General features: G+C 38.3%; 1 protein-coding gene across 5 annotated transcripts in view; it reads right to left on the reverse strand.

Annotated features, from left to right (window-relative positions):
- arhgap21 (Rho GTPase activating protein 21) overlaps positions 1-24,783 on the reverse strand; it is an 87,467-nt gene that overhangs the window by 3,556 nt on the left and 59,128 nt on the right. For 3 of the 5 annotated variants that reach the window (XM_023325995.1, XM_023325994.1, XM_014471277.2), the window contains 19 exons: positions 24,060-24,114; positions 20,259-20,282; positions 16,678-18,235; positions 13,688-13,831; positions 11,556-11,658; positions 11,057-11,093; positions 10,636-10,755; positions 9,294-9,593; positions 8,355-8,419; positions 8,115-8,263; positions 7,878-8,020; positions 6,770-6,928; positions 6,561-6,639; positions 6,413-6,486; positions 5,730-5,819; positions 5,523-5,648; positions 5,404-5,445; positions 3,907-4,012; positions 1,090-1,121 (listed from right to left, as the gene is read on the reverse strand). In XM_023325995.1, coding sequence (XP_023181763.1) covers positions 1,090-1,121; positions 3,907-4,012; positions 5,404-5,445; positions 5,523-5,648; positions 5,730-5,819; positions 6,413-6,486; positions 6,561-6,639; positions 6,770-6,928; positions 7,878-8,020; positions 8,115-8,263; positions 8,355-8,419; positions 9,294-9,593; positions 10,636-10,755; positions 11,057-11,093; positions 11,556-11,658; positions 13,688-13,831; positions 16,678-18,235; positions 20,259-20,282; positions 24,060-24,114 — 3,406 coding nt within the window. Of the gene's footprint in view, positions 1-1,089; positions 1,122-3,906; positions 4,013-5,403; positions 5,446-5,522; positions 5,649-5,729; positions 5,820-6,412; positions 6,487-6,560; positions 6,640-6,769; positions 6,929-7,877; positions 8,021-8,114; positions 8,264-8,354; positions 8,420-9,293; positions 9,594-10,635; positions 10,756-11,056; positions 11,094-11,555; positions 11,659-13,687; positions 13,832-16,677; positions 18,236-19,701; positions 20,233-20,258; positions 20,283-24,059; positions 24,115-24,783 lie in introns of those variants that run through there. The other 2 variants (XM_023325993.1, XM_023325996.1) reach the window with 2 other exon arrangements.

The raw sequence follows: 24,783 nt of genomic DNA on the forward strand, positions 1-24,783 counted from the left end.
AACATTGAATTAAAGAGACGCCAACTCCCACCTGCAGGTGGCAGTATTTCTTCCTTCTACTGCACTGCTGCCTCATCCTCAATCAATGTCAAGTTAATCAATATAGTGAGTATCAGAGTTATATTTACAGTCAAAAATAAACATAAATATTGCTAAATTTCTTGGAAATATTTTTAAAACAACCCCAAATTTTTTTTATTTTATTTTGATTTCAAAATATTTACAAAAAAACCCAAATTATTTTAGTGTGTAATAGACAAAGAAATTATATTACACACATTGTACAACTTAGTCAGAGAAAAAAAAATACTAATTTAACGAAAAAATCCTCCAATTTAAATAAAATTGTTTAACGTATAAAATAAAAGCCAAACTTTATTAAAAATATACAGAACAATAAATTATTCATTACATTGTAACAATCCAATACAAAATAATCTAAAAAATATTCTTGCTACATTTTCTGCATCTTAGTAAATAGAAATAAATCATGAATAAGAAAAAGCGTGAAGATAGTCCCACCTCCCGCACACCTCACCACTGTCTCACTGCACCACACTCAGAAATCTGAAGCGTTGTTTCTTGGAATTAAGAAGTTGGAAATGGAAATAAACGCATTTGCAGATTTAAAAAGGAGAAATATGCAATAAATAAATTAGGATTGTTTAATAAAAAGCAGTGTTATGTTTCTGTAAATTTTATTGCATTAACTGGGTGGGGAACAGCAGATCTCTCCTCTTATGTAATAATGTATACTATCTGTTTTAGATCAAATAAATCGTATTAACAGTATATTTTATATTCTTATTTATGATGTTTCAGTCCTCAATATTACTAATTAGGACTCTCTCACTTAAACATCTTTGCTATCATTTAGATTTATTTCTTTAATTTAACTTTTAACTCAATTTTTGTGGCATAACAACAGAAACTTGCTCTTGTTATTCAGTGAAAACATGAAACTTGGTGCCTTTTATTCAGATCAAATAAGGAATTTTTAAAAGTAGAGCCAGCGACTCCAGACTGTGAAACCTTCAAAGCGATTTTCTTCCTGTAATCCTAAACTACCAGCGACCTGGACACACTCACCTTTGATTTAGCCGAGTCACTAGTTGGTGAATCTGTGGGGAGGAAAAAGAGCAAAATGACACATTAGATGATTTTACATGAGAATAAATAACACAAAAGATGAGGTGTAACACTGGGGAATGAATTAAAAAGAAATAAAATGTTATGTTGACGAGTGAGAGCATGGAAACGATGAGGTGAGAGAAGATTAGACGAGACCGATGAGCAGACAAGAGGCCATGCAAGCAGACAAACAGGTGAGCTCCATGTTACACCTGGACGGGATGTTCTTAATGACACACCTGAACATGAAAACGATGATGAGAGAAACATTAGTAGTGAACAGCAGCAGATAATGTGCCATGCAAAGAGGATGATGACAGTTAGAGGAAAGTCTTTGAACAGGTCAGGATCAGTCTATAGGCTATATAAAACCTTTTCATTAAATTTTTTGCTCAAAATCTGCGTTAGGTTATGAGATTTTAATCTGGTCAGTTCTGCTTATTTTGAGCTGTTTTAGGGCGTCTTGTCACTTTAAATTCAAATAAGCTTCTGGCCACGCCCCCCAAACTCCACATTTACACTCACACAGGAAAATGGCTGCAAACAGATGTGCAGTTATACAACCTTACATCTTTGAAAAGCAGAAGTGGAGCCTCCTGCACAACCAACAAGAATGCAGAAAGTGGTTTCTGAATAGTAAAGTTCCAGCAGCCGTTATACAGGGCCTCCATTGGTAAAACTAGCTGACCAAATGTGCTGGAGCTCTGCACGGGTTGCTAGGTAATGGGGCTGAGTTCCACTTGGGTTGCTAGGTAACGGCGTAATGCAGCTTAGCAATCAGGAGGCTTTTGAAATGGCTAATTTTCCAGACACCAAAAGACATTAATTTGCTGTACAGATGGGTGTTTTTTTAAATGCTTAGGCTGTTTACAGAAACAGTGAAAACCTAAATGCAAGTACAAAAAGTACATAATTTTGCAAAATAGGTCCCCTTTATGCATATTTAAGTATATTTGGTGTTTTAAGTATTAAAATAGGCAATTATAAGTGTTCTTAAAGGGGGTCTCAGAGTTCAACTATTTCATTCTATGGTAGTAAACTTACACATCTATCAGATATGATGTGCAACAGGCCAACTAGTGAATAGAAATTGTGCTACTGTGAAATAAAGCAATAAAAGAGACTCCAGTTTTTATGTTTGTTTACACACATTGCCAGTAAAACTTTACAGGATGTAATGTTTGAACAGTAACTGACCTGCTAACAGAGCAGGTGATTCAGTGCGACACAGTTTTGAGGTGAGATGAAACGAGACACAAATACGACAAAGATGGCGACTGAAATAAAAGAAAAAGTGACAGGGGGTCACAGAGGGGCTAGCTATATGAGAAGAGAGGACGCTACATGAGAGAGATGAGTGTGGGTTAGGGAACCTATGGTCAGTGATTACCTCATAATAATCATTTCCAGCTTTAAAATTTGTGTTTCGTAGCTGAGCCCCCCTCCGCTCCCCTTACATACAGTACAGATGAGGGTAAATATGTGCAGGTAGGAACCATACCATGCTATCTCTCCTGCAGGCCAGCTTGTAAAACAGTGAGGAGAGACAGCGGAGAGCCTTTCAGACAGCAGCACCGGCCTGCGTTAGGTAAACTCTGACAGAAAACCCGCAACACCGGGGACTGTACCGTGTCGCCGCTCTGCTTCCCCCCCAGGGTTTCTGTTGCTTTATCTCTTTTTTTAAAGCTTCGCCTCATCTTTCTGGGGTTTAAAACACCTGCGGGTTCCTGCAGACTAGGCAGCTACAGTGCCGGCAACAATCCTCCTTCTTCCTACAGTTCCAGCTGTTCATTACAGAGTCCATCAGAGACATCACGGCGTGATAGACTCCGCCCACTTGGCCTGTGTCAAGATCAGTATGTGTGAATGCTGGGAAAGCCGTTAGGACACCCGACAGAGCCTCACTAGAGACAGAGGGATCAGAGGTCGCCTTTTACTGTAAAAACATCTCACTGACGTGGAAAAAACATGCCGAGTTAGTGCAACAGTAGGCAGGGGGAACAGGGGAGGGGAGCACAGCCCAGGTCAACATCACATCATTTATCCTTTTACTTCACCAACAACATCAGCGCCCTGCAGGAAGTATCTACACAACTTGAACTTTGTCATACGTTGCGTTTTATAGAGATTTTATGTGGTAGATAAACACAAAGTAGCACATTGTTCAACCATTTTCATTTTCAACACAGCTAGGAACTTGAACTACTTGGACGATATGACTGAAAATATCAAGATAGAAGCGTTTCATATCAGTCGCTACCAATAGTTATTGATTATTCTTTTGTTTTAAATATCTGAAATACTGAAAACGGGAACAACATGGAGTGAAAACATTTCCCGTTGTCACTCCATGTTTTTTATTTTTAAGCAGTTATGAGGTAGAGTGGCAAAACCTTAAACTAAAACCAAAGTTACAACTGAATTTATTCTACAGTAACTATGAAGAATCATGTTGATGTAACAAAAAACATTTAGTAACTTTTTTTCTCCACTTTAGCCCAAAGAACTACTTTGTGTTGCTCTATCACATAAAATCCCAATAATAGATTTTAAAAAAAAGCTCAAGGAGTATAAATAATTTTGCAACGCGTATCAAGAGAATCCAGTAAAACACAAAACACAGCAATTTGTTTGCATCCATTTTAGAGATGCAGATAAATTGCAGCAGCCAAAGAAGCAAAGGGAGAAGCTGCGCTGTCATCAATATCGATTTAAACAGAAGCGCTTTGGGCCGGGACGGAGGACGGCTCGCCCGCGACGGAGGAAACGCGTTACCTGAAACGTCGCCCTGCGACGTGCCGGTGCGGCCGATGTTGGTGAGGAGGTGGTCGATGTTGGGGACGGGCTGAGACTCGATGGCGCTCTCTTTGTGGGAAACAGTCTGAAAGAGCAGAGCGAAGTTTGACCACAGTTGGAAACGAAATGACAAACTATAAAACAGCTGAAACACTGACTTCCTTTAAATCTCGACTAAAAACCCACCTGTTTAGAATTGTATTTGAAACGTAATCAATTACAAATTTAATGATTTAACTTACTTAAACTGACTTAATGTCATGTTTTGATTGTTGATTCTATGTTGCATGACTTTGTGCTTTTGTGTTTGTTATGATATGAAACACTTTGAAATGCCTTGCTGCTGAAATGTGCTATACAAATAAAATATTATTGATTTTTGATACACCAAAAAACTATTTTTCGACAACATAAAGAGCAAAATGCTACGTTTCACATATCAAGACATGTTAATATCAAATTAATCTTTTTTTAAATGTATTTCGTAAGAAATTACTTTTCTTCTTATGAAATGTAAGGATATTACATATTACAATATTACATACAAATATTGTACTGAATCTGATTTCCTACTGTTATGAAATTAATAAACACAAAAAAACAATTATTACTATACAGCGCCTTCCACACTTCAACGAAGTATTAAAAAAATGTATAGAATAGAAGATACTTTATTGATCCACAAAGGGAAATGTCTCATTCGTTGACAAGCTACTCTATCTGAGGTGTTAAATATTAATAATACAAATATAACTATAAGAGATAAAGGTTATAAAATATATATATATATACCCAAGAGTGATGCTAGTAATTCAATATGACTGAATATAAACAAACAAATAAATAATGATGAGAATAAAGTATTATTATAATGAGGTCAAAATAATGAGAATAAACTCAGAACATTAAGAAAATAAAGTTGTAATAATACGAGAAAAAAATAACAAAAAAACTAAGCAAAAAAAGTTTTTTCCCTTGATTTTACTTTTGTCTGTTCGAAATAAATAAAATAAAATAATTAAATAAAAGAACAGAGCTATAATATTACAAAAATAAAGTCGCCATAATAAGAGAATAAAACCAGAACATTAAGAAAATAAAGTTGTAGTAATACAAGAAAGAAAAAAGTAATAACACGAGAATAAAGTTATATTACAAGAATAAAGTCACAATAGTTCGAAACCAAGCCGCAATAATCAAAGGATAAAATTGTAATAAGAATAAAAAGTCTTAATAAAATGAGACTAATCCAGAATAAAGTTGTAATAAGATAATAAAGACTCAATAAAACGATAATAAAGTCACAATGATACGAGAACAAAGTAGTCATTCTATAATACATGAAAAATAATCAAAAAATTAAATGAGGAATGTTGAGTTTTACTCTTGTATCAATTTTACAAATAAAAAAACATCATGTTATAACTAAATGTTTCTCACTGAACGGCCTTCATATCCTGAACTGCATTAACTCACCACTGGTTCTCCGTTCCCATCGTCAGTGAAAAACCAGTCGTACTGAAAGGAAACAAGACGTTATAAAAGCTGAACTTCCTGTTTTTAATGTTTAAAAGGACGAAGGATGAGAGGCTCACGTTCTGAATGAGCGTCTCCACTATTTTGTACTGGTCGGGCATGTGGGTCACCATGTGGGTCATGTTGTCGTCGGTGGTACGCACCAGAGTGGGGCCGAACACGATGGCCAGGTTCCTCGGCTCCATCTGAAACCAGAGGTGTGTGTTTAGAGTCTACACTACGTCTAAAGGTAAATTAAAAAGGTTTAAACGTTATGAGGTGATAACCTTGTTTTTCTCTGAGTTCTCAGCTACAGTTTTCAGATGAGCTGAGAGGAACTTCAGCGTCTCGTAGTGATGATCTGGAAGCTCATGAAGCTGCAGAAAATATACATTATATATACATAAATATATTGGATGGATGGAAGGTTAGTTAATTGGATGGATGGCTAGTTGAATGGATTGATTGTTAGTTGGATAAGTGGATGGATGAATGGTTAGTTAGTTTTTTGGTTGGTTGGATGGATGGATGGTTAGTTAGTTGGTTGGATGGACGCATGGTTAGTTGGTTGGGTGGATGGATGGATGGATGCATGATTAGTTGGTTGGTTGGATGATTAGTTGGTTGAATGGATGGAGGGAGGGAAGCTTAGTTAATTGGATGGATGGATGGATGGATGGATGGATGGATGGATGGATGGATGGATGGATGGATGGATGGATGGATGGATGGTTGGGTGATTAGTTGGAGGGAAGGAGGGAAGATTAGTTAATTGGATGGATGGATGGATGGTTAGTTGGATAAATGGACAGATGGATAGTTGGATTAATGGATAGTTAGTTAATGAAACCTGACCCAGTTGGACCGGTTCTGACCGGTCCCGAGTTCTACAGTGAAACTTTTACATCCCAACAGTAACTTGAAAACCTTGTTCTCGTATTTTGAGGTGAATTTCATCAGCTTTACTCACCAGCCTCTTGAGCACCTTCAGTCTCTCCACTGGATCCTCTATCCTGTTGGCTTCAATAAAATCTGCGTACCCATCTGCAGGGAGAACAGTGTTTGTTAAAACCGCAGTTCACGCTTCGGCCACCAGGTGGGGCGCAGAACCAGCTCACCGTTGGTGAACAGGGGCTCAGGAAGCTTTCGAAAGAAGGACTTCAATAAGCTGCTGATCACATTGAGGTCCCTCCATTTCTGCAAGAGAAACGATCCAAAATATTGATTTCTGTATCCTGAGGGTCAATAAATGGCAGGTGTTACCCTGACCTAACGAGGACGGAGCCCTGCAGGCGTTCTAGGATTCAGATCGACGAAGGACACTTACGTCATCCTGGATATCGATGTCACCCATGCCCTTGTTATTGAGCTCCTCCTGCATGTTGGAGATGGCAGCATTATTCCCGGGGACCCTGTAGATGCCCGTGTACTCCAGCCCTCTGTCCTCCACCAGCTTACAGCAAACCTCCACGATCAGAGGCACAAACTGGAGGACAGAGAGAAAAACACCTAAAAAAACTGATATGACTGCAACTTTTGGTGCTTAATAAACAAAGATACAGCACAAAGCTCATTTTATTTCATACATTCCAGAATGTAAGAATCTGGAATGTATGAAACCAGATTCTTACATTCAATGACTGTTTTGTTCTCACTGTTTCATAACAAACCAGGTCCAAAGATGATAGATGGAAAGTAAGTTGGATGGATGGATTGATGTAAAGTTAGTTGGATGGATGGATTGTTGGAAAGTTAGTTGGATGGATGATGGATGGAAAGTTAGTTGGCTGAATGTAAAGGTGGATGGATTGATCGATATAAGCAGATCTTGATCCTTAAAGGTGACCTGTATTATTCTTTCTTGAACAGACTGGGATCGGTTTATGACCGATACAAAATATGGTAATTAAATTTTTTACACAAAATCAATGTTAAATAATCAGATGTTGTCCTGCTCAGTTCTGCCTATAGTGAACTCCTTTCAGAATGAGCTGGTTTAGGGCGTCTTGTCTCTTTAAATCCAAATAAGCTGCTGTTGGCCACGCCCCCCAACTCAACGTTTAAACTCTCAGTCAAAATGGCTCCAAACAGAAGCGCAGTTTTCCAACCGTACATCTTTGAAAAGCAGAAGCTGGATCGTAAGTCAACCACATCAGCCATAAACCAGCTGACCAAACGTTCCGTCACCTAGCAACCTTTGGTTGCTAGGTGACGGGTGGAACTCTCCTGGGGTTGCTAGGTAACGGGGAAATGCCTACTGACTTATGACGTTGCAAAGGCTCATTTTCCAAACACCAAAAAATGAACTTACTGCCAGAAGCAGCTAGGTGTTTTTTTTAAGTGCTTGAGGAGCTTGTTGAGGATGGAGAGTGAAGTATTTATTGGGGCGTGTTCTAAAGAGCGTTTGGACCCGACTGTGGACAGATTGGCCTCACCTTGTTGGTCTGAGCTGGAGGACAGTCATCCAGTCTGACTCCAAATGTGACTCCAGGAGACGGCTTCTTCTCAAAAGGTTTCCTCATCAGCCCAGGGATGCCTTTCCTCCATGTCCCCTTGTCTTTGGGAGGGCTGGTGTCATCTGCACACAGTGGGTAACATCAGCACATATTGAACCCTGACCCTTTCTTAGTCTGGCTAAATGGAAGCTGTGACTTAAAGGGGAAGTTTCCCACCTTTGTGGCTGCCCTTCCTCTCCTGCTCTGGTTTGGGTGAGTGCGGACTCGTTGCTTTGGTCTCTCCTTTGCCTCCCAGCAGCGTCTGTCTGATGCTGAGCGACTGGCGCGACGCCCTGGGCGACGGCTCGGTCTTACTGCCTGTCGGGCTGGAGGAAACGATCAAATAAATGATCAACTGAGATTTCAGATCAGATCGAAAGGCTCTAACCACTGAAGACGTCTCTGTTGTCTCCTCACCTCATCAAAGTGTTGTACTCCTTGATCCTCCGACTGATGAGGTCATGGCTGGTGAAAGCCGCGTCCTAAAAGAAAGAGAAGAAGAAAATAACATGCAACTGTTTAGGACTGCAACTAACGATTATTTTAGTAATCGATTATTATTATTCAATTTTTTATGCCGGAATCAGTTTCTTTTTCTTGCTTTCTTTTCTAAAAAAAGAAATTACAAATGACATAAAATATTTTCAAAAATGGCTTTTACTTTAATAAACCCTTCTGTGAGTTTTACAAATTAGGGCCAGGCTGTGAGAATTTTTGTTTAATTACGAGAATGAATAAAAACACAGTTTTATTGGAATATCTTAAAATTAAGAGAAAAAGGTAGTTTTAATGAGAAAATATCTTGAATAACTAATTTTTTTTAGTTTCTGTATTAAGAGTTCTTATAAAATTACTACTTCATTCTCCAAATGTTATGACGTTTTTCTGGTAATTTAAACATTTTATGCCTGCATTGCTATATGTGACATCATGACTTTAATTTTGTAAATAAATAAATAAATATAAAAATAAATAAAAATCTGAGCCTGACTCATATTTTGTCGTAAAATTGACCTGAATTCATCAAGTTCATTTAATTTCCATTTGGGATCAATAAAGTATTTTTGATTTGAATTGAAAGTTCAAATATAAACTAAAAAATAAAGCTTGTCAAACAAGATGGCGGCTTTGTGTGTCACTCTAAACTACGGAAACCCAAAACGTTTGGTGATGGAAAATAAAAAAATTTAGATTTTCCAAAAACGAAACCTTCAAATTAAAAATCAATTGAGTGAATTAAGTTCCTTCATAAGTGCATTCATTGTATAAATTTAACATTTTTAGACGCAGATAGCCGCACCAACTCAAGGCCAAACATGCAAACAATAACGATATTAGCAAAGGATGAAGATGAACCTCCTCATCCAGGTTGCTGCTCTCCTGTATGACTCGGATCCAGGCCAGCATGTCCTCCCGGTCCTCCGCCTGGAACAGGTACTCGCAGTCCGACGTGGTCAGCCTCAGGACGTTTTTGCGCTTTGTGTCGCTGTAGGAGATGTCGATCAGACAGGCCTTGATGCTAATCTGCAGCGGCTCCTCTATGGTCTGGCAGCTGGCGTGAGCCTGGCCCTCCTTCTTGTCTTTGTACAGGCAGAGGTAGTGGCCTCTCAACACGGCGTACATCTGTTTCCACTGCCGGTTTCCTCCTCCGACACGCTGCAGAGGGAAAACATTGACTTCATGGTGTACCCAAAACAGCCGGCTGTTACTGTCAACATAACTACAGTAGGTCAGGTGTGTGTTCCCTGCAGGCTTCATCAACTCAGATTAAAGACTTTTTAAGACCTCAAAAGACCTTAAAAGTCTTGACTTAAAAACTTTTTAAGACCTTTAAAAGTCTTAAGAATTTTTTAAGGTCTTAAAAAATCGTAACTCGTCATTTTTTAGAACCATTATGACCTGCATCATGACAAATATATTAGGGCAACAAATAATTATTTTAGTAATCTGTCAACTATTCTCATGATTAATCAATTAATCGAATTCATAGTATTAGGTATTTAAAATGCAAATAATAAATAATTCAATGCCGTTTTTAACTAAAAAAGAAACTTTTTATTGCCTAAAATTCAACAACATATAATTCTTTTAGTAAATCTGAACAGGGTGGAGCTAAAACTGCCACTTGAGGAGTTTTGGCTAAAACATATTTACAACAGTGTTTTAATATTAAATGCACAATGTATACATTTTTGTACGACTTTGTTTAATTACTAGTCTGAATATGTTATTTTCTTTCAGTAAATGATCTTTTTTGAGTCTAAATATTCCAGTTAAAGTTTAATCAATTACTAAATTAGGTGATGATTACTTCAACAATCGATTAATCATTTCAGACCTAATACATATGTAAATACTTTTTGTTTGTTTTTTTGAAAATATTTGTCAAAATTTGCACTTACACCTCATAGTCAGCTAGCAAGAGCAGATAGCAGATAGCTACCTCTATCCACACCCGCTTTGAATCACAGAACAGAATAAATTTGTCTGCAGGTGACTCAAACTTTTGCCTGTCAGAAAAGTCCCATGAGAAACAAATCCAAACTAATTTAAGATCAGTGATAAGTGTATTTAAAGCCATGTAATTAAAAAAAACATTAATTTCAGTCATTATAAAGATTTAATTTCTAGGTACGCGAGTCTAATACTTTACAAGGACAGCAGGGTTTGTGTTTTATTATGCAGGGAGAATACACACCTTTCCCTTATCTGCATGAAGCTGCTTCAGATGTAGCAAACCCTCCTTGGTGGCGTCGCAGAAGACGTCTGATGAGGAATCTCGTCTGGATCCAGAATCTTCTGATGACCTGTCTACAGCCTGAAATATAAAAAACACAATAAACTTTCAATAAATAAAATACTAACAAACATATGCAAAATCTGACCAAGTTATGAAACATTTTATGAAAGAAAAACGTCAACATATTAAATTTCCTATCAATTATTTACCTGGTGTTGACTATATAGCTGTCTGTGTTTTCCATAATATATTCACATTCCAGTAGGAGAACATTAATCTTGTGGGTGTGAACTAAAAGGCTGATAAACTACAGAGGAAGACATGCGGATAAGCGGGTCATGTAAGGACAGCCGGGACTGTCTCGCAACAGACAACTTACCTTCCTCAAACTTTTCAGTCCAGGAAGCAGAGACCTCCTGAGTGCAAGAGACAAAACATGAAATGTTAGGAGACTTGAAAGAGCTGCTGCATTTTCAGTGGTTTGGAGTTCTGTTTGTTGAAGCTGTGTTGGTGGTTCAGACAAACATCAACGTCTCTCTAGAGTGCAAGTGAAACCTGAGCAAACAAACACTAAAATCCAGAGAGTTTGATTATATTTAAGGAGGCCAAAATGGCTTGGTTACTGTTGCTGCTGGGAGGTTTAAGAGCCGAACAAATGAAAACAAGACATTAGTTGTTTTCATTTTACAATCAAACAACTGGATGAAACTTAAATTGGATGATGAATTTCAATTAGATCAACGTTTATCTTCAGTCACATATTGATTCTGTGACTAAAGACATTTAAATCAAAGAAAAAAAGCTTTTAATTAATCTATCATAAAAGTACAAGTGTAGGAATGGGGTTAAATTTCACTCAGGCAGTGGCTGTTACTCACCCTCTGCTTTCCTCATGGTAGTTATCGATGCCTTCATCGTACGATTTGGACCGCTCCGATTTTGTACCAGAGTCTGACCCGATAACTGAGAGATGAAGAGAATCTATAAAAGAAATGGACACAAATATATTATACATTCATTCATTTTAAACAAGATATTTAAATTAGAAATGCAAGTTATCGATGAATGACTTGATCTAAAATTGATTAATCTTATCGACTGGGGCCATTTTCTTAAAAACCCAAGATTTCTTTTGTATCAAGAGGGCTAATCATCTAACATAAAGGTTTAAATTCTTCGGAATATGCTGAATTTATATAAAAAATAATATTACTTTGTCAGTCGTACTAAATACTGATTGAATAAACAGACTTGTGGTCTCGATTGCATTATTAAACTTAAGAGATTTTATGAAATATTATTTCATAAAATCTCGATTGCATTATTAAACTTAAGAGATTTTATGAAATATTACAAAACAGGAATAAAATATGTGAAACACTTAATTTACAATTAACAGAGATTTTTATATAAAAGTACTGTCTGTGGTGTGGTATGGTATGAATGTTAAAACTTCGCTCATTAACTCACGACCACTTTTCTGTCGTCACATTTTATCATCCTCGCCTTTTGGTTGGGAAACTGACGTTGCTGCATCATGTAGAGCTATTAATGTGAAACTTTAGGACCTTATCGAGTTTTTATATTTTAAAGCAGAACCGCATGAAGTGAATTTTGAATCCCACAACCAGTGATGTCAGTACTGACGTCGGACCACTTTTTTTAGTAACGAGTAATCTAACGCGTTGCTATTTCAAATCCAGTAGTCAGACTACAGTTGCTTATCGAAATCACTTTGCGTTACTATTTTCTTTTGTTATTTAATCGTATTTCCTCTACGCGTCTTGTCGAGTGACCGACGTCTCTATGCGACAGAAATGTAAACAATGGAGGGAGACGCGCATTTTGTTGATGGAAAAACTGGAACTATTTTGAGTTTCTGTCGCCAAGTCCGATTATCATAAGCAGCTTTGGGATTTTTTGTTTTTTTAAGTTGCTTGCAAATTTAATGAGTGGCGGGTTGAGCCTTTTTGGGCTCGTTTTTGAACGTGAAGTTGCTCATTTGGGTTTGGAAATAAGCAGAGACTCATAATAAATCCCAGAATTTGTCCGTCATTAAGGTAGTTTTAGTCAGGCTCTCATTTCCCGGATGATCCGTCCCGCTGTGTCTTTGTTAATGTCAAGTTAATATATTACCTCTGAATGACATCGAGCTTCGCGTTGCGCTCCAGAAAACTGCAAACATCGAAACTAATTTGAACAGCGCAATAAACGTCCAAACAGCCACGAATAAACGGGTCCGTAGTTGCCAATAATTATAATGGCAACTTAACGCCATTATAATTATTAATATTAAGATAAGTGTCACAAATCTGTGCAGCCATCTGAGTTGTGGAGCTGCAGGAGGAGCTCTGTGCGCTGCGACACCAAACGCAGGGCCGTATCGCAGAACCTGGAGGCTGGGGGGAAATATGGGGCTTTAAAATCCTTCTTAGAGTTTTCCAGACTACAGTGGAAAACAAATTAATCCCGTTTTTTATTTGTACTGTTGTAACCATTAAACAATCTCCTCTTCAGTTCAACGAAAGATAAATGATCAATGCAAAAGATCAATGTAATTTTCACAGGAGGCGGAGCGTTGTTGTTGTTAGCAGCTGCAGAAAGTAACTAAAAAAGTTAATTTTAATGTAACTTAGTTACTTTCCAAAACAAGTAGTCAGTAATCTAACTAAGTTACTTTTTCAAGGAGTAATCAGTAATCCGATTAAAGTTACTTTTTCAAAGTAACTATGCCATCACTGCCCACAACGGACTCTGTTAGGACCGTTTCTCTTTCTCGTTCCGTTAAGCGCCGCCATCTTTGTTTCTGTCTGTGTCTGAACAACGGCTCAGGTTAAGGAGGACCAGCGGCGCCCTCTGCTGGATGGTGGCCAAACTACAACACTAACAACAGGTCTAAGCAGACGTTATTGGTTAATGACTGGAACTAATTTTAATCTAATAAACAATTGATTGATCATAAGTAGATGAATTTTTGCTTTCCTAATTTAAATTAATCTGTTGACATTACCTTGATCGTGTGACAGATGGCGTCGAATGAGAGGAGAGGAAGACGTGGGGCTGGGTGGGATGGTGGTAATGAGGGGAGTTGAGATCACCCCGGACGCGGGAATGTGCGTGCTGTCCTGGTCGATGCTCGGGCTGGACGGTTCGTCTGAGGACACAAATCAGGGCCCAGAGGTTGAGAGAAAGGAGGCAAATTTCCCTCGTAAATCAGAAATCAGAACCAGAATCACGGGTTTGTAGTAGAAACAAAATGAGGCAGTCAAACAGACAGAGGAATGTTTTGTGTATGAAAACAGAGGCTGGAAATGTGACTGAAGGATTAAAGAATGTTCTGGTTTAGTCAGTGGTTTCGATCCATAATCAGAATCTGGGATGGAAACTGAATTTACAAGTTTTAATGTTTTGCTTTGGGTTTTTATTGGACTGGGAGCCAAAAACATCTGCGAATGTTAAACCTCAGCCCAAAACATCGTTTCTTTGTGTCACCAGTCAGAGTTATTTATAGATAAAATGTGTGTTGCTTTAATTATACATGATTAATCAGCTGTTGAAGCATGCAGTTCACAGCTTCAGCCAATATTTTACAGCTACAAACAACACGCAAAGATTCAATAACCATTTCAACTATTTTCTCGTGAACTCAACGACCCTCAAAATATAAAATAACCCGCTGTATCAAAGATTAAAAAAACAAATAAACACTTAAATTAAACATTAAATACATTTTTTAAAAATGTAAATAAAAAATTACTTGCTAAAACTAAGTAAAAAAAAAGTATATAAAATATTATTAGAAGGTAATATAAAAAATAAAAACTTGTCAAATCTAAAATAAAAATATATTTGTTAATTTAATATTAATATTTAATAACATTTAGGGATTAAAAATAAAAGCTTTAAAAACTAGCAAAATGGTAAATATGTTGATTAATTTAACACTAATATTCGCCAATGGGGGATCAGACTAAAAATAAAAGCTTTAAAAAGTAGCAAGAAAACAAATATATAATTAATTATATACATATACAGTAATTACTAAAGAATAAATACATATTTGTTAATTTAACAATAACATTTACCATTGACAATCATATTAAAAATTAAGACTTTGAAAACTTACAAAATTGAGAAAAAAAACCCTGCAACTCAAAATGAATTGTCAAACTTAACTCAACATATAAATAAACAAATATAAATTCAAGAAACAGCTGATCAACCTAAAAGAGAATGTTTGATTTAAATTAAACACGCTAATAGAAACTTTTAAGGTGGAAATGATCCGTTTTCTCACCTGAATAATTAACCACATCAAACATTTCTTCTCTTCCTCACTTACATCTTTCTGAAATCTGAACTCCTGTTGATCTTGAGTTTATTTAAAATGGCCGTTTTCTGCTTTTCCCCCCCTCCGTGTTTTTGTCTAGATTATTTTTTCTCAAACTATTTGAACATTTCTCCTGTGTGGGATTCGATGATAAACTTGTAACTGACCTGACTGAAAAAAGAAAGTTTATGTTCTCACTGCGGAAGAACAAAGATTTATATTTTTATTCAAGTCTCATTTGTTCCTCTTCAAACTTTCTGCAATGCAGGAGTTTAAATACCAGCACAAGGCTTAACTCTCACCTGATGCCTCAACTTGAATAAAAACATTAACAGACGGCAATAAAACGCAGCGATAAGAGCCAGCACGGCAAAAACAAAACGAAGCAGTCAGCGTGACGTTTCTGCCCGATAAGCTGCCAGACGGCTTCACTTTTACATGAGCAGCCAGTCAGCGTTAAATCATCCTGTGTCATAAAGGCCGATATGAGCCGTCAGCAGGCTGGCACGCCCGAAAAGCAAAGGAGGAAATAACCACAGATGACAAATATGTCAGGAATGAATCATATCTGGATCAGAGAGGCTGGACGATCACAGAGATCAAATATCAATAACTTTACGCCAAATTAAGGAGCAAAAACACATCAGTAAATATTCTGAGGACTTTTTTTTTTGCTGATTTCTCGGTTCCCATGGCTGTAGAGTAAATATGAAACCAAAAGCAGGGAAACACCACAAACTGGAGCCAATAACGAGCCTGGATGATAAAAGGACTTCTTTGTTGTGTCTGGCAGCAAACTCTGACTTTATAAGAAGACTTTTTGTTATTCTGGGAGGAACGTTTTTTTAATTTCTCCACTTTGATAAGCAAATCTAGACGGGAGACAAAAGAATGTCTCTAGTTTTCTTATCTAGATTTAAACAAATTTCTCAGAAAATATGTAAAACAGCCATCACACGAGAATCACTTACTTAAAGGTAAATTTAACATTTTCTCCAAAATTTAGTAAAGTTTTCTATTAGTTTAATTCAATTCAGTTAAAAATACTTTATCCCAAAAGAAAATGAACTTATATCTGAGTATTCAAAAAGTCCGTATGGATGGTGATGGATCTCCAGGAGCAGTCAGTGTAGCAACAAATCTGAAGAGGCCTCTGACTGAAGACAGACTTATGGCATGAAAACAGCTGACTAACATGGATGGATGGATGGACGGATGGATGGATGGATGGATGGATGGATGGATGGATGGATGGATGAATGGATGGATGGAAAAAGGATGGATGGATGGATGGAAAAAGATGGATGGATGGATGAATAAAAAAAGGATGGATGGATGGACAGAAGGACGGAAAAAGGATGAATGGATGGATGGATGGATGGATGGATGGAAAAAGGATGGATGGATGGATGGATGGATGGATGGATGGATGGATGGAAAAAGGATGGATGGATGGATGAATAAAAAAAGGATGGATGGATGGACAGAAGGACGGAAAAAGGATGGATGGATAGATGGATGGATGGATGGACGGATGCCTGCACCTGAACATCCAATCAGAAGAACTGGTTTCTGATGAGTCGTATCAATCTGATTGGGTCGCGCTGACAGATCAGCGTCTCTAACAGGAAGTACATGTTGGAGTCGGACAGTTTTGGCTGCTGCCTCACCTATGAAGGGGATGGAGTCCAGGGAGTCATTCAGGTTGCAGGAGCCGGATTTGTGCCTCGTGTCTCCCAGCCTCCTGAGCAGCGTCTCGTTGGACGCCCAGCACATCGCTGCGTCCGCCGACCCCGCCTTCAATAGCGGCGGCGACTTTACTTCTCGCTGCCTGTCGTTGACATAGGACGGAGGCCGGGCGCGGGCGCCTCCGGCGGTCTTATCTCTTCGTAGGACGACGACCGTGGCATCGGGTCCTTCGACGCCCTCTGAGAGACCGCCGTTAGTCCGCGCTGGCGTCTCCTTGACCACTGGTTTTTGGGCGACAGTGGCGGTTGAGGATATTGTGAGGACTTCGCTCTTCATTGGCCTGAGTGTGGGCAATCTGGAGGCGGCGCTGGAGCAGGACGACGACCTTGCAGCTAATCCCGACTCGGACCGGTTCTCCGTCTTCAGGCTGTCGGCTCGGCCGCGGAGCTCCAGGTTCAGCGGGGAGAAGCCCAGGTGGTTCCCCACGGCGTTGGCTCTTTGGTCTCGAAGAGGCTCTGTGGTTTTAATGGCGGACGAGGTGGGGGAAAGGTCGCAGAGGGAGTTTTTGACGGGCAGGCGCGAAGGCCTCATTATGAGGCCGTCCGCTCTGACCGCTAGTGCAGAATCTGTTGTACCTTTCGTAACATCAGGCGAGTTGGACAGCCGCTGCTCCGGTTTTGGAGGAGGTAAACTCCTCCTGTTTGTTTCCTGTTTGTCCTCCATCTTGTGACTGATGTGGTCGCAGGACCTGGCTCGGGGTTTGGCGACCCGGGCGGCACCGGGGAACGGCAAAGCATCCTGAGAGGCGCTCCGAGGCCAGTGGCGGGAAGTCCTGTCTGGTGGGCCACCCAGCCGCTCATGGGATGCACTGCGGAGCGGCGGCGGTGCGGTCGGGTCCACCCCCCGCTCGTTGGAGGCGCTCCTCCGTCGGACCTGGGAGGGGGTGGCGGCCTTTGGGGCGTAGGCTGAGTTGGCAGCGGCTCGCAGACTGTCCAGGCGCTCCTGGATGGTGCGGCAGCCGTACGTGTGCAGCCGCTTGGCGTCAATGTAGTCCTTGTAGGTGGTGTAGGTCCGCCAGTCGATGTTCTGATGGGGTGAGGTGGTCGGCGCCGGCGGCGACGGGGAGCAGTGGTTGGCGGTGGGGGAGGTGGTGGTGGAGAACGTGTCCGTTGATGTGGCGGCGAGCGGCGCTCTCACCAACGGCGAGAACGTCTCTGGGTACGGCGGACATCCTGTGGCGTGGGGTCTGAGTCGGTCCGCTGGGGAGCGGTACCGGTTCTCCTCAGTCCGGTGGCTGGGTCCGGCCTGAGCCAACCGGGATCCGCGGTCCACCGGACCGGCTGGAGTCCTGGTGCCGTCATTGCTGACGGACAGGACCTCGGGCCGGCTGCTGTTGTCCGTGGGGGCCGGTCGCCTGGCGGGCCCCGGGTCGGACTTCAGCTCGATCCGAGGGTAGCATATGGGAGGCGGCTCCGGGATGTTCTGGGCATTTCCGCTGTACGCCTCATTTCCTTTGAGGTATGCATCCTGGGAATACGCCTGCAAGAGATTATACGACAACATTTACAGAGCCCTGAAATCAAAACATCTAAATCCTCTGAACGTTTTCACATTTTCTCACTTCAGAAGAAAAAACTTTAGAGTACAAAGAGACAAAGTAGCCAAAAACTGTGAAAAAGGAAGCAGTTAATCTGAAAAGTGTGGTGTGCATTTGTCTCTTTTCCTCTTACAGCCATTAAAGGTGACCTCTTATGCTTCCTTGAACAGCTTAAGATGTGTTTTTGGTCTATACAAAACATTTTTGTTAAAGTTTTTGAAAAAAATTATTCCTACATAATGAGTTTTTAATTTCCTTTCAGAATAAAAACTTTTTGACTTTTTATCACTTTAAATTCAAATAAGTGTTTATACACAAAAATGGCTGCAAACATATGCGCAATTATACAACCGTACATCTATGAAAAGCAAAAGTGGAGCCTCCTGCACAACCACCAACGACAATACAAAAAGTATTTTTGTCAAGTTTCTGTTGAAAATATCTTAGTACACATGAAATAAGACAAAACTAACTTTTCAACAAGATAATGAGCTTGTTTTGACTCAGTTATTCCTTAATATTAATTTTAAAAAAGAACTAGTTCCACTGGCAGATTATTTTACTTACATGGAAAAATTGTTTTATTTGAAGTGACATAATCTGCCAGTGAAACTAGAACTTAAAAAAAAAATTAAGGAATTATTTACTTAAAACAAGCTCCTATATCTTGCTAAAATGTTACTTTAAGTTAGTTTAATTAAAGCGTACTGAGGTATTTGCACCAGAAACTAGACCAAAAATACTTTGTAAGATTTTGAGTTTTTGAAGTGCACAGGCAGCCATATATACAACATGTGTTCATATAATGAAATGGCCTAGTTAAAGTCCACAAGTAAATACTAAATTGAGAATCTGGGCAAGTAGATGCGGAAAGATGATGGAGTTTTATTACAACTGTCTAAAGCAGTTGGAAAGTGATTTTAGAAAGTATTTACTAAGTGGGGTTAAATATAAGTGCACGCCGCACTTTTCAGATTTTCTCCTTTAACATCTCGTGAAGACATCTTAATCCCTTTCCCTTCCTCTTACCAATTATGCACAACTGCAACACAAAATCCCAACAAAATAAAGAGAGAAAACATTGAAAATGTGAACAAGGTTCAAACGGTCCTGTAAAAAAATAATCTGGAGTTAATCTGAAACCGTCGCCATTCCTCTTTAATTCCTGAATAAATTTCCTGCTTTCTCCATCTCCATGTGCCTCTCTGTCCTCACAGATTCAGCTCGTTTAAAAAAAAAACCCTCCTCTGCAGTCTCTGTTAGAGCTGATGAGATTATCAGCGGAGGACAATCAATGCCTGACTGACAGCTGGATGAAGGCAGAAAAGCAGCTAATAGTTTTAACGTTATTCACCCAAAATGATGGGATTAAATGGAAAAAACTGAGATTTCCTGCAGATATACCCACCTTCTGTACCGGAGAGCCCGGCCTGAAGCACAAGAAGCGAGCCCATCCGAGTTTCCTTTTCTTGTTTTTCCCAACCAGCGCTACTTCTGTTAGCATCTTTGATTTAACCTGAACTAAACCGCTAATTAAATCTCATAAATAAAACCCTCTGAGGGGGGAAAAAAGATAAACCTCCCATTTGTATCCAACGCTGACATATTTCCTCATCCTTTCAGCGCAGACGCTGATGAGAAAATGAAAGGCAGAGAGAGTAACTGGACTTTAATCAACAGCGCCGGCTCTACCTGTGGTGTCAGGTTACAGCTCCCTCTGGATCCTAACTCCTCCAGTTAAACACAAACCAATTTCCTGATTGTGGAAAGTACAGGGAGGGAATGTTTGTGGTCTGCTGAAGGATAATGTCAGCGCAATGAAAGAAAAGCCAAGAGTGACCAACAAAGCTTCAACCAGAAACACAGATACTGGTGGAAAACACTGGGGGATTTCTACTGGTTCCACTTCCAGCAAGAGGTGGAGGAGGGGGAGATGTGTTAGCTTGGCAGGTTTTCCCTTCTTACCAGAGCAGTGATATCCCTGGAAAACTGCAGTCCGCAGGTTAGGTAAGCGGGAAAAGAGAGAAAGAAAGAGTTAGAAAAAGGTCGACAGGAGAGTACACTGCAAAAACTCAAAATATGACCAAATATTTTAGGTTCTTAGCTTCTATTGCAGATTTCTCTAAAAAATCCATAAAATAAGACAAAACTAACTTACAAGTAACTTTTAGCAACAATAGACACTTGATTAAAGTCAATAATTCCTTAATATTGATAAAAAAGTGCTCAATATTTCACAAATCACATAGGAAAATGTTTTATTATCAATAAAATAATCAATCAGTGGACCTAGCACTTTTTAAAAATATCAATATTAAGGATTTATTTACTTAAATAAGTAAATATATCTTTCTAAAAAGTCACTTGTACGTTAATTTCATCTTATTTTATGTGTACTAAAATATTTGCACTAGAAACTAAACCAAAAATACTTCTTGGTTAGATTTTGTGGTTTTTTTAGTGTATGAAGAAATGAGAAACAATGTTACAGATAAAGATAAAGAGGTGAGAAATTAGCCTGTGGCCGATTGAGGCTGATTCCAGTTTACAATTTTTTATAATTATTTATTTAAAAAAATAAAAAAAAACTATTATTTAAAAATAAAAAATATTTATTTCTAAATAAATAATTTTAAAAATATATTTATTTAAAGTAAATAATTGTTATTTATTTTAAAATGTATATATTATTTAGATAAATATTTTAAAAATATTTGTGAAATATTTTCAATTAAAACAATCCACATTTGAATAAAAAAAGCAGGTTTCACAAACTCAAATTGGAAACGTTTTAAGACCATTATTGATGGAAATTCAGACATGAGTCCCTTTGCAAATGTACAAATTTTATCCGACCAAATAGCAGATGCAGAAAAGCTAGCAAGCTAGCTGTTAAGAGCATGTTAGCAGCTAGTTAGCGGTAGCCTCAACAGTCTCTAGTCAGAACGCAATAAAAATGTCAGAGTGTGACAGAAAAACAATATACGTAGAATATACGTGATTAAATAATTTACTTATTCAACATATTATTTTTTTTTCAAATTTAAGACATTTTAAGGCCTTTGTTTTATGAGAAATTAATTTAAGACTTTTTAAGGATGTGTGGATGTCCTGGTTTGGGTTAAATAAAATATTTTTGAATTTATTTCAGCTGGTTTTAGAGCAGAGATTTCCTCCTAATTTTGTGAATCAGTTGCCTTATTAGTCTGCATCCTTGAACGGGAAAGCAAAATCCAATTTCCGAGAGCCAAATGTGCTAAAACAAAATAAAATGTGTGATTCTGGTGACCTGATTAATTGTGCTAAAGATGCACCAGGATGTCTTCCTGCATCTGCTCCCCATAAACCAACGCCGCCTCTTCTCTCGAGCAGAGTCGCTACGTTTCCTCTGTTGTCGTCTCGCTCACCTGCAGGCATCTCACTCAGGGCTTTCTGCATCCCCAGGCTTTTCCGTCTTCCCGTTTCTCCCGGCATTTATCGTACGTTCTGCACCGTGGCGCGCGTTGCTGGATGTTTGTTTGCTGTAAACTGGAGCCAGCTGACAGCAGCTGCACTCCCTACCGACTGGGCTCAGCGTCTCTCAGGATATAATTCAAAATATGCACTCATGGTCTGTTCATGCACAGGTCCTTTAAGATATCGTGATACATTTCAACGCATATAAACATCCAGCAATATGCACTGCAAAAACACAAATTCTTACCAAGTACTTTTATCTAGTTTCTAGTGTAAATATCTTAGTTCACTTCAAATAAGCAAAACTAGCTTACAAGTAACTTTCCAGCAAGAAATACCAGCTTGTTTGAAGTTAATAATTCCTTAATATTGATGAAAACAAAACTAGTACAACTAGAAAATTATTTCATTTATAACAACACATTTTTCCCATGTTATAAGTGAAATATTTTGCCAGTGGAAGTAGTACTTTTCAATCAACTTTAAGGAATTATTTACTTTAAAAAGCTCCTATATCTTGCGGAAAAGTTACTTGTAAGATAGTTTTGTCTTATTTCAAGTGTAATAAGATATTTGAGCTAGAAACTAGACAAAAAGTACTTAGTAAGATTTTGTGTTTTTGCAGTGCAGCTGCAGCCACAGATACAGTGCGTATTCATGTGATGGAATGGTCTAGTTGAAGTCCAGAACTAAACGTTGCACTAGTCTGTGTTGGTCTGTCACAAAAAATCCCAGTAACATAAACAGTAGCAATAGCACTGAAAAAAACAAACAAAAACAATCTTACAAAGTACTTTTGGTTAAGTTTCAAGTGGAAATATCTTAGTGCTGGTCAGCTTTATCGTCTGCGCGGCTCTGGACCCAGACTGGATTACGACACGGTTCTGATCGGTAGAAAGGCGTGAAGCATGAAGTCTCGATCGGCTCCTGTTTTCACTGCAATACGACTGCATTCTGACTACTTCCACATCTTTAATCTCACCCAGGTGGTCGTGATTCATGCTAACACTCATTCTCTGCAAGCTCACTGAATCACTGCAGGGTTTAAATTTAAGACTTTTTAAGATCTTTTTTACGCCAGTTTGGATACAATTTAAGATAAAAAAAACTTTAAATCTAGGTAACACAGGTAAGCCAGTGGCAAAAGCAAACATAGTCCATCCAACTTACCTATGACAGATGCAAAATAAGCTAGTTAGCTAGCAAAAGTCTATTAGCATCTTAGCAATGAAGACATTTGAGTGACTCAAACTTTTGCCTGACAGAAAAATCCCACAGGATTGAAAATTCCTACCACAGCAAAATTTAAAATCTGTGATCATGGTATTTAGGTCAACTTACATAATAAAAAAATAATGAAAAACATTTAAGGTCTTAATTTTAGATTACTGCGACAGACTGGCGACCTGTCCAGGGTGTACCTCGCCTCTCGCCCGGAACGTAGCTGGAGATAGGCACCGGCACCCCTCCTGACCCCATTAGGGACAAAAGGTGAACAGAAAATGGATGGATGGATGGATGGAATTTTAGATTAATAAATTTAAGCCTTTTAAAGGATGCACTTAAAACCTGATTGTGTGTTAGGAAATCAAAATGCCTACCGCAGAAAGTTTTCTCATGTGGTTGGATGTTTATTTAATAATGATTAATTTAATTTGTAAAATTAAATTTTTCAGTAACTAAAATCTCAAAGTGCTACTCAGATGTAATTACAGAGGATAAGAATCAAAGCAAAACGTTAAAAAAAACTTGATTAAAAGTGAGTAACACATTTTTTTATGGGTTTGGGTTGTTTTCGGAAGCAGTACAAACCTAAATGGAATTACAAAACATGCAAATTGTGAATTTAGGTTTCTTTTAATATTGGATCAGTTTTAGTTATTGATACGCTAAAAATGGACTAACATCTGCTGATACCGCTATTGATGCCAATATATTTACAGCAAAGTACCTTCTAAGTTTCTGGGAATTAGAGTAATAATATAATTTCCATAAACAGTTTCAATCAACCATCTGACAGGATTTTCTCTCTGTTTGTTTTGCAGGATGAGGAGATTGGCAGCCTAGGCGAGTCCAGAACAAAACTTGTTTATTTACTGCCTCCATCTGTGACGTTTGCTGTGTGAGACCCCAGGTGCTTCACTGAGGAAAACACAGCAAACCATTTAATCTCATCTCTGCTTGGTGCTCCACTAAATGGGAGATAAATTATTATTGATGGATTGTCGCCCAAACAGTTTTTATTTTAAAATATTGATTAAATCTAGACTAATGAGGTGAATTTGTAGTAATAACAGAACAGATGCATACCAGTTGCAAAATGTCTTCATCTTTTGGCATCACACAGAGCTCCAACGAGGCATCGCTGATGGATCAGAGAGGAAACGGATACAAAAATGACAAAAAAACTCAAGTTTAATCTCCAGTCTGCTGATTTTATAACCAACAAAAAGCTTTAAAGGTGTCAGCAGAGGATAAGCAGAAAGGTTGGTGATGCAAATTTCTTTACAATAAAAATATGCATTTATCAACGAGATGTTGATGGATTGTTAAACATCTGTTTTTTATCATTTTACTGCCAGTTTGTTATTTTGTTCCTCCTTCCTCTTTGTAAAGAAGATTTTTTGTGACAAAAGTGTTTTTTAAAACTCCCTGTGTTGCAAAACACAACAGAAAGATTGTATTTCATGTGATGCTGAAATGATTAATCAAATTAATCGTGATTAATCGATTATTGAAATAATTGTCAACTAATTTAGCCATCGATTAATCGTTAACTTGAGTATTCAGTAATTAAGCCAAAACTGCACAAAAAAGATATAAATTTTACATTTAAGATAAAATATTTCTTAATTAGAAAAAAACTAGTGAATTATTTGTTTAATTATCTAATTAATTATTTATTTCTAATGTCTAAAAAGGCTTAAGTGGTTAAATAAAAAATATGTAAAATGCGTCATTTTTATTCGATTAATCAATTAATCAATTACTAAAATAACTGTTAGTTTACTTTAAGACTTAAGTCACTTTTAAA

This window comes from Xiphophorus maculatus, chromosome 21, assembly GCF_002775205.1.
Source record: "Xiphophorus maculatus strain JP 163 A chromosome 21, X_maculatus-5.0-male, whole genome shotgun sequence".
NCBI lineage: Eukaryota > Metazoa > Chordata > Actinopteri > Cyprinodontiformes > Poeciliidae > Xiphophorus > Xiphophorus maculatus.